At 37.9% G+C, this 10,153-nt stretch overlaps 1 protein-coding gene across 1 annotated transcript; it reads right to left on the minus strand.

Moving 5' to 3' along the window:
* Nucleotides 1-1,032, minus strand: LOC107761438 (2-hydroxyisoflavanone dehydratase-like). The gene has a single exon (XM_016579658.2). It carries the CDS (start codon nt 907-909, stop codon nt 202-204), a length of 708 nt encoding a protein of 235 aa, XP_016435144.2. The 5' UTR covers nt 910-1,032; the 3' UTR covers nt 1-201.
* Between the last annotated feature and the right edge of the window lie 9,121 nt (nt 1,033-10,153).

The raw sequence follows: 10,153 nt of genomic DNA on the forward strand, positions 1-10,153 counted from the left end.
GTTAAATGCTTGAAATTCATGTATAAAGCATATCATACGGTGTAAACATCGAGTAGAATAAATTTTACGCTCCTAGGATACAGCAAATCAGTTCTAATAACATATCCACTCTAAAATATGCTTCAAATATATACTCATCGCCTAATTTAAGATTAGAAGATCTAATAATTATTACTAGGAGCTCTAATTGCAGAATTGTAATCATTTGCGTTGGATGAAAGAAGCCATGCGCTTGATGAGATATTTAGATTTCTCAGCTTCAGGATTAGCAGCCTGAAAGCAATGACCTTCACCTTCAATCTCAATAAAATCTAATTCACCTTTCCATCCACTGTTCTTCACAGCTACAGCGAATCGACTCACAATTTCACTGGGGACAAGCTCATCTTTATCTCCTGCACACAAGAAAAGCCTTGAGCAACCCAACTCTGACAAGCTCGGGCCATTTTCTGAAACTGGACTAACCACTGGGCTATTAATTCCCTGTTCAGATGGTGGACAAATAGTATTCCAAAGCTTGTAAATCAAAGACCCCTCAATGTTTTCGACTGATGGGATCAAGAAGAAAGGGAAATCAAAGATAGCACCAACGAGTTTCACGCATCCAATTAAGCTCTCTTTACCAGCTCTCATGGTCATGTTAAAGACAATATTACCACCAGCACTATCCCCGGCTATGAATAATCTGTTAAAATTTCCATGGTTTGCTATCCATGGTTCGGCATCATTATCGGCGGCGTGTGAAGCGACCCACTGAAGGGCATCCCAGCAGTCTTGGTAAAGTGTTTTGGACTTTAAGCCATTGAGCTTTAAAGTGGAAAAAGTGTGAATTGAAAATGGAGGGAAATAAAATGGAGGGAAAATGAAAATTTGAAAAAGTGAACTTTTGTCTTGTACTTTGTCCCTCATTGGTGAGGGACAATCACATTTGTATGCTTATATATAGATTCACTTCTTAAAGCTCTTAAAAGGAGTTGAAGAGAATGAACTCTCGCGCCGTCGTCGTCGCTCGCTCGGCTTCGGATTTGTCAAATGATCGATAAGATTTATTTAATTATTTAATAATTAATTAAATGCCAAATCACTGCTAAAAATACGCCAGAACCCTGCTGAAAGTTCAGAGGGCCTCGCTGGCCGCGGTTCTGCCGCGACCGCAGTAGAATCGCGGCAGTCAGATTCAGAGAGCCTCTCTGGCCACGTATTTTCTGAAAAGGCACCTTTCCAGACACCTCTTCTGATATTTTCCTATAAATTCTGAGGCAAGACTGCATCTTCCATATACGAAAAACACTCCAGAACTTCTTTCTTTCTGAATATACTGCATCCTAATTCGCAGTCTCTCTCTCTCAAATTCGTAAGTGTGATTTTGCTCCGTTCTTTGAGTTCGTTGGTATCCTGCAGTTTGTATTGCCACTGTTGCAGGAAGGTTTATTTCGTTTTATCCTGGTAGGATTTAATCCATTACCTTGGCAACGTGTGAGGGAGTTAAAATTCCTTAAGGACGCACAAGAAAAATTGTGGACTCAGAATATTTCTGATTCTTTACTATTTTATACATTTCTTTATTCTTCTAACAGTTTTCTGATTTTTGTTTTAACACAATTACGCTCACAAACTTAAGGAATTTTAATTTACTAACGTTTCTGTGTTGATTATTAAACTGTTCTCTATATACTTTGTTGGAGACTAAAGCCTTGTTGCTTTCTACTCCTATAATTGTTTCTGTCCGGTTTAAAGTACATACAAACTTTGTCGGAATAATAAACATACGGATTTGAAGTATATAAAAACTTCACCATTGTTACGTGTTCTATGTTTGGTTTGGTATTCAGTTTGAAGATATCAAAACTTCACTGATTTAACAAGTTCTGTATTATTTTCAACTTTACAGAAATATGACGAATGAAAACCAAACTAATGGAAGTGTTGAGGGAACGGGTGCTACTGTTACGAGTGCTGCTGCCTCTTCAAGCCGTTCTACTCCTGCTCATGCTATGGCACCGGCAGAAAAACCCGGAAAGTTTTCCGGTATTGACTTCAAACGCTAGCAAATGAAGATGCTCTTCTATCTTACTACGTTGAGTTTGCAACGTTTCATCAAGGAGGATCCTCCGGTCATGGCTGAGAATACTCCGGATGATGAACGACTTGTTGTAACTAAAGCATGGAAACATTCTGATTTCTTGTGCAAAAACTACATATTGAGTTGTTTGGAAGATGGCTTGTACAATGTCTATAGTGTCATGGAAACTTCAAAAGCGTTATGGAATGCACTTGAGAAAAAGTACAAGACTGAGGATGCCGGACTTAAGAAGTTCGTGGCTGCAAGGTTTTTGGATTTCAAGATGATTGACACTAGGTCAGTCATAACCCAAGTCCAAGAATTACAAGTCATTGTGCATGACCTCCTTGCTGAAGGTATGACCCGAGTCAATAATTTTATTAATAAGATTTATCTTATTACTAATTATGAGTTTGTTATTGAAGGTATGGTCATAAATGAGGCCTTTCAAGTCGCTGCTTTCATTGAGAAATTACCTCCGTTGTGGATGGATTTTAAGAACTATCTTAAACACAAGCGGAAGGAAATGACACTAGAAGACTTGATTGTTCGTCTGAGGATAGAAGAAGACAACAAAAATGTTGAAAAGAAGTCACGTGGAAACTCAACAATTGTGGGGGCAAACATTGTTGAGGAGGCACCACAAAATAAGAAAAGGAAGAAGGCTTCTGGACAAAAGAATTACCCAAGCAAGAAGAAGTTCAAGGGTAATTGCCACAATTGTGGAAAAACTTGGCATAAGGCAGTGGATTGTCGTGCGCTAAAGACTGATAAGAAGAAAAAGAATCAAGCCAACATGGTTAAAGATGAAATGGAAGACTTGTGTGCCATGTTGTCTGAATGCAACTTGGTAGGAAATCTGAAAGAATGGTGGATAGATTCTGGAGCCACTCGCATGTGTGTGCTAACAAGGAGTTATTTTCTTCTTATGCCCCCGCAGGTCCCGACGAGACAATCTTCATGGGAAATTCATCTACGGCCAAAATTGAAGGAGTTGGCAAGATTGCGTTGAAGATGACATCGGGAAAAATAGTGACTCTAAACCAAGTCCTCCATGTTCCAGAAATTCGCAAGAATCTTGTGTCTACCTCACTTCTTGTCAAGAATGGATTCAAATGTATTTTTGTTTCTAATAGTGTTGTTCTTAGTAAGAACGATGTATATGTAGGAAAAAGGTTACCTAAACGAGAGCCTTTTTAAGCTAAATGTAATAGCAGTTCCTATCAATAAAGTGAATGTTTCTTCTTACTTACTTGAGTCAAACACTTTATGGCATTCACGTTTAGGTCACGTAAACTTTAAAACATTGCGGAAGATGATAAATCTAGAAGTATTGCCAAAATTTGATTGCATTAATTCCAAATGTCAAATATGTGTGGAATCAAAGTATGCTAAGCATCCTTATAAGTCCGTTGAAAGGAATTCAAGTCCTTTAGACTTAATTCACACAGATATTTGCGACATGAAGTCAACACCATCTTGCGGTGGGAAAAAGTATTTTATTACTTTTATTGACGATAGCACGAGATACTGTTATGTTTATTTACTTAATAGTAAAGATGAGGCAATTGATGCTTTCAAACAATACAAGAGTGAAGTTGAAACGCAACTAAACAAAAAGATCAAAATGATAAGAAGTGATAGGGTTGACGAATATGAATCTCCTTTTGAAGAAATTTGTTTGGAAAATGGCATTATTCACCAAACAACTGCCCCTTACTCTCCATAATCTAATGGAATTGCGGAGAGGAAGAATCAAACGTTAGAAGAAGATGATGAATGCATTGCTAATAAATTCTGGCTTACCACAGAACTTGTGGGGGGAAGCTATACTTACAGCTAACCGAATAATCAACCGTGTACCTCATAGTAAAACACAGTCCATTCCTTATGAGAAGTGGAAAGGAAGGAAGCCTAACTTGAAATACTTCAAAGTGTGGGGGGTGTTTAGCTAAGGTACAAGTACCTAAACCTAAAAGGGTTAAGATAGGTCCAAAAACGGTTGATTGTGTGTTTATTGGATATGTAACTAATAGCAAGGCATATCGTTTTCTGGTTCATAAATCAGAAAATCTTGAGATTCACATTAATACGATAATAGAATCAGATAATGCTGAATTCTTTGAAACTATTTATCCGTATAAAAAGGAAAGTGAAGTGACCTGCCAAAAGTCAAAACGACCTCGGGAGGAAACAACAGATGGTATGCCTAATGAGGAAAATCCGAGAAGAAGTAAACGTCAAAGGACATCTACTTCATTCGGTCCAGATTTTCTGACTTTCTTGTTAGAAAATGAGCCTCGTACCTTCAAGGAAGCAATGTCTTCCTCAGAGGCACAATATTGGAAAGAAGTTGTCAATAGTGAAATAGAATCCATATTGAGCAATCATACTTGGGAATTGGTTGATCTTCCTCCGGGTAACAAAACGTTGGGTTCTAAATGGATTTTCAAGAAGAAAATGAAAGACGATGGTACTATTGACAAATACAAGGCAAGACTTGTTGTCAAAGGATTTAGACAACGAGAAGGTCTTGACTATTTTGACACATACTCGTCGGTAACAAGAATTACATCTATTCGGATGCTAATAGCGTTAGCCGCCTTGTATGGTCTTCAAATCCATCAAATGGATGTAAAAACAGCCTTCTTAAATGGTGATCTTGAGGAAGAAATTTACATGAACCAACCTGAAGGATTTATGGTTCCGGGAAAAGAAAAGAAGGTGTGTAGACTTGTTAAGTCTCTTTATGGACTAAAACAAGCACCCAAACAATGGCATGCGAAATTTGACCAAACAATGTTGTCAAATGGTTTTAAGATTAATGAATGTGATAAATGTGTTTACATTAAGAACGTTCAAAATCATGTAGTCATTGTTTGCTTATATGTTGATGATATGCTAATAATGAGCAAAGACATTGCCGACATTCAAGCTACTAAGCGTATGCTTGCTAGTAAGTTTGATATGAAAGACTTAGGAGTTGCCGATGTAATTCTAGAAATTAAAATCCAGAGGACTCCTCAAGGTCTAGCTTTGTCTCAATCACATTACGTGAAAATGGTACTTGAAAAATTCAAACACTTGGAATTTAGAAGTGCAAGGACTCCAATTGACTTAAACCATCATCTTATGAAGAATAAAGGCGAAAGTACGTCTCAATTGGAGTATGCTCGTGTGTTGGGAAGTCTAATGTACATCATGAACTGTACATGACCCGATATAGCTTTTGCAATAAGTAAACTTAGTCGATTCACAAGTAATACCAACAAGCATCACTGGGTGGCTATGAAACGAGTTCTAGGATATTTGGAGTATACCCAAGACTACGCTTTGCACTACAATAAATATACTATGGTTATTGAAGGATATAGTGATGCTAATTGGATAACCGGATCATCAGAAACAAAGTCCACAAGTGGATATGTGTTTACTATTGGTGGAGGAGCAGTATCTTGGAAGTCTTCCAAACAGACATGTATCGCTCGCTCTATAATGGAATCAGAGTTTATAGCATTGGATAAAGCCGGTGAAGAAGCTGAATGGCTTCGGAATTTTTAGAAGACATTCCGGTCTGGCCAAAACCTTTGGCTCCTATTTGCATACATTGCGATAGTGAGGCTGCAATAGGACGGGCAGGGAGCGTTATGTATAACGGAAAGTCTCGTCATATACGACGAAGACATTATACCGTTAGACAACTACTTTCTAGTGGAATTATCACTATTGATTATGTAAGATCAAAGGATAATGTTGCGGACTAGAGAGGGAGTTGAGAAATCATCTAAGGGAATGGGACTATGGCCGAGGACAAGTCAACATGGCGGTAACTCTACCTAGAATTTTGGTTGTTCCGAGATCTAGGTTCTAGGAGCTCAAACAAAGTTATGATTAACCGGTTCAACATTGTCAAAATAAAAACTTTGGTCCATTCTCGTGATGAAGACAATGTTCAGTAACAAGGATAGAACTTTACACGTTCTTTAATGATTACCTAAGTTTGATGAGGTATTTATCAAATAGTGTCAATCTAAAGGATTACACGTTTAGGAATCACCTATGTAAGTGTGAAGTGGAAGCCGCTTCAATGAGAATTCTGTAAGGCCAATTCTCTACGCACTTATGAAACCAGGCGGTGTTCATGGCTAAAACGAACACAACAATGAGAACCAAAAAATGGTTCAGGGTTGGTTGTGTGGCATATGGCTGTCTAGGTATACACTAAAGTTCGACGGTTCAAAGATATCAAATTTACCGATTGACCGAGTATATCTGACATATGTTCACTACGGAAAGTTCAAAGGGAAACCTACTTATCCAGATGCAATTAATCCTTACTTGCAAAATCACATAGCTTTCATCTATGATCTTTCTTGATACAGCCATTCCCATTCATGTGAGGGATTGTTGGACTTTAAGCCATTGGGCTTTAAAGTGGAAGAAGTGTGAATTGGAAATGGAAGGAAGTAAAATGGAGGGAAAATGAAAATTTGAAGAAGTGAACTTTTGTCTTGTACTTTGTCCCTCATTGGTGAGGGACAATCACATTTGTGTGCTTATATATAGATTCACTTCTTAAATCTCTTAAAAGGAGTTGAAGAGAATGAACCCTCGCGCCGTCGTCGTCGCTCGCTCGGCTCGGCTTCGGCTTTGAATTTGGATTTGTCAAATGATCGATCGATAAGATTAATTTTTGGACAAAATTTATTTAATTATTTAATAATTAATTAAATGCCAAATTACTGCTAAAAATACGCCAGAACCCTGCTGAAAGTTCAGAGGGCCTCGCTGGCCGCGGTTCTGCCACGACCGCGGTAGAATCGCGACAGTCAGATTCAGAGAGCCTCTCTGGCCGCGGTTCTGCCGCGATCGCGGTAGAACCGCGGCAGGCCGCATATTTTCTAAAAAGGCACCTTCCCAAATACCTCTTCTGATATTTGCCTATAAATTCTGAGGCAAGACTGCATCTTCCATATACGAAAAACACTCCAGAACTTCTTTCTTTCTGAATATACTGCATCCTAATTCGCAGTCTCTCTCTCTCAAATTCGTAAGTGTGATTTTGCTCCGTTCTTTGAGTTCGTTGGTATCCTGCAGTTTGTATTGCCACTGTAGGTTTATTCCGTTTTATCCTGGGAGGATTTAATCCATTACCTTGGCAACGTGTGAGGGGGTTAAAATTCCTTAAGGACGCACTACAAAAATTGTGGACTCGGAATATTTCTGATTCTTTACTATTTTACACATTTCTTTATTCTTCTAACAGTTTTCTGATTTTTGTTTTAACACAGTTACGTTCACAAAGTGTCGGCAGGTCATGTTCTGGGGCAAGCCGATAATTCACAGAAATAGCAATGCAATTTGATTCAGAAACCAAATGGTTGAGGTAACGGCGCTCGATTTGGAAGAAGGCAGAATCGGCAACTAGTCCTCCGCCGTTATACTAAACTAAGACGGGTAGCTTTTGATCGGCGACAGTGTTTTTGGGAAGGTAAAGTCTGGCAGAGATATGAGGGGAAATGGTCATGTCTTTGGATGAAACGCCGGTGTCTGGATCTTCTAACGATGGAGGAACTTCAACTATGCCGTAAAGTTCGTAAAAATGATGGACTCGGCCATTTTTATAGACTCGGTAGTAAGGGTGGAAATCAGTGATCACCTCCTCATCGTCGTTTTCGGAAAACGTCATATTATGGGAATGAAATGTTAGGAACATAACAGAGTATACACAAAGAGATTATGGGAATGTTAGGCCTTGTGTTGCAGATTGAATAGTGTGTTTGTGGATTTATATGTAAGCATAAACTATAATTCTACCAGGATTTTGAACATGATAATCTTACAAGTAATCATCATAGAAAACATACCTGAATCATGAGCCATCATCATGAAGCGGAAGCATTAATTCAAAACTGATTTCTCGCCCTTTGCCCTAACTTTATGTTACCGCCGCCTTTAGATATGGAAGAGAGAATAAAAATACGGTAACCCTAATGGGTGGGGAGAGGACCAATTTATAGAGGTTCTCACTTAATCCGGTACGTCCATCAAGTAACCGATCGGACGGATGAAATTTGCTCATTAATTAAATATTAATTATGGGCCTAATCTTATTGGGCCACATACACGTAAGAAAATAGTTTACATTCTCCCACTTGGCTCAATAATCACATAATATTAATATTTAATATAGGAACATTAGTTGCGCATAAACAAATCTCTTCTATAATGTCCATCATAAATACCATAATACGATAAACTACTAAATGTGAGTTATGGCGGTTATATATAATTTATCTACATACTCCCTTCCATATACTACAACATTAGCAACTCATCGTATCAGGTCCATAAGCTATAAAATATTATGGTCCACAATAATATCTCATTGAGACTTATCCTGTAATATCTCAAAACAATAATGTGTACACCATTATGAGAAACAGGAAATTATCAATGTATATCAGAAACATATAAATGAGCTCAGAGTGTCAAAACATCATAAATACATCAATCATAAATACAGCCAAGACCCATTCTATGTACGTATTCTTTAAATATCTTTGGCTGTAAACCTTTCGTTAATGGATCTGCAATTATGAGATCAGTTCTAATATGCTCAAGTGACACTCTTTGTTTCTGAACTTCCTCCTTGACGGTAAAGTACTTTAATTCCATATGTTTGGCACCTTTGGAGTACTTATCGTTCTTAGAGAAGAATACTGCTGCAGAATTATCACAGTAAATTTTTAGCGGCTTGGTAATGGTGTCGACAACCCCAAGTCCTGAAATAAAGTTTCGCAACCATAATACATGAATTGTGGCTTCAAAACATGCCACAAATTTTGCTTCCATCGTGGATGTAGTAATAACAGACTGTTTGGCACTCTTCCACGATATTGCTCCTTCAGTTAATTGGAACAAATAACCAAACATGGATTTTCTAGTGTCAATACATCCAGCGAAATCTGAATCCGAGTATCCAACAACTTCCAAATGCTTGGATCTCCTATACATGAGCATGTAATCCTTCGTTCCTTTCAGGTACCTCAAAACTTTCTTTGTAGCTTTCCAATGATCAATTCCTGGGTTACTCTGATATCTTCCTAGCATTCCGACCGCAAAACTAATATCCGGTCTTGTGCAAGTCTGAGCATACATCAGACTACCAACAATTGAAGAGTAAGGAATTGATTCCATTTCCTTTCGTTCTACATCATTCTTAGGGCATTGCATGAGACTAAATTTGTCCCCTTTTTGAATTGGAACAATTCCTGCTGAACAATTATTCATGTTAAATCTCTCTAGAACTCTTTCGATATAGCCTTTCTGAGACAATCCCAATAATCCTTGTGATCTATCACGGAATATTTCTATTCCTATCACATAGGATGCCTCACCCATATCTTTCATTTCAAAATTCTTAGAGAGAAAATCTTTAGTCTCACGTAATATGCCTAAATCATTAGCAGCAAGTAGAATATCATCAACATATAAGACTAAAAATATAAACTTGCTCCCACTGATCTTTTGGTATATACACCGATCAACGGTATTTTCCACAAATCCAAAAGATGTTATGGTATCATTAAACTTTATATACCATTGTCGTGAGGCTTGTTTAAGTCCATATATTGACTTCTTCAGTTTACACACCATTTGACCTTTTCCTTTAGTTTCGAAACCCTCTGGTTGGTCCATATAAACTTCTTCCTCGAGGTCTCTATTAAGAAAGGCAGTTTTCACATCCATTTGGTGTAACTCTAAATCATAATGAGCCACCAAAGCCATAATAATTCTTAACGAGTCTTTCTTTGAGACCGGCAAAAAGGTCTCTTTATAATCAATGCCTCCTTTCTGAGTATGACCCTTGGCAACAAGTCTGGCTTTGTATCTCTCAATATTGCCATTTGAATCGCGTTTGGTCTTAAAGACCCATCTACACCCGATTCTTTTAGAACTTTTTGGCAATTCAACAAGATCCCAGACTTTATTGTATTCCATGGATTTTAACTCTTCCTTCATGGCATCAATCCATTTGTCAGACTCATTACTTTCTATGGCTTGTGAAAATGAAACCGGATCCTTATT

This window comes from Nicotiana tabacum, chromosome 11, assembly GCF_000715075.1.
Source record: "Nicotiana tabacum cultivar K326 chromosome 11, ASM71507v2, whole genome shotgun sequence".
Lineage (NCBI taxonomy): Eukaryota > Viridiplantae > Streptophyta > Magnoliopsida > Solanales > Solanaceae > Nicotiana > Nicotiana tabacum.

Bases quoted from the DNA above. Each gene is read 5' to 3' on its own strand.
- LOC107761438 (XM_016579658.2), bottom strand. From the start codon at position 909: ATGAGGGACAAAGTACAAGACAAAAGTTCACTTTTTCAAATTTTCATT.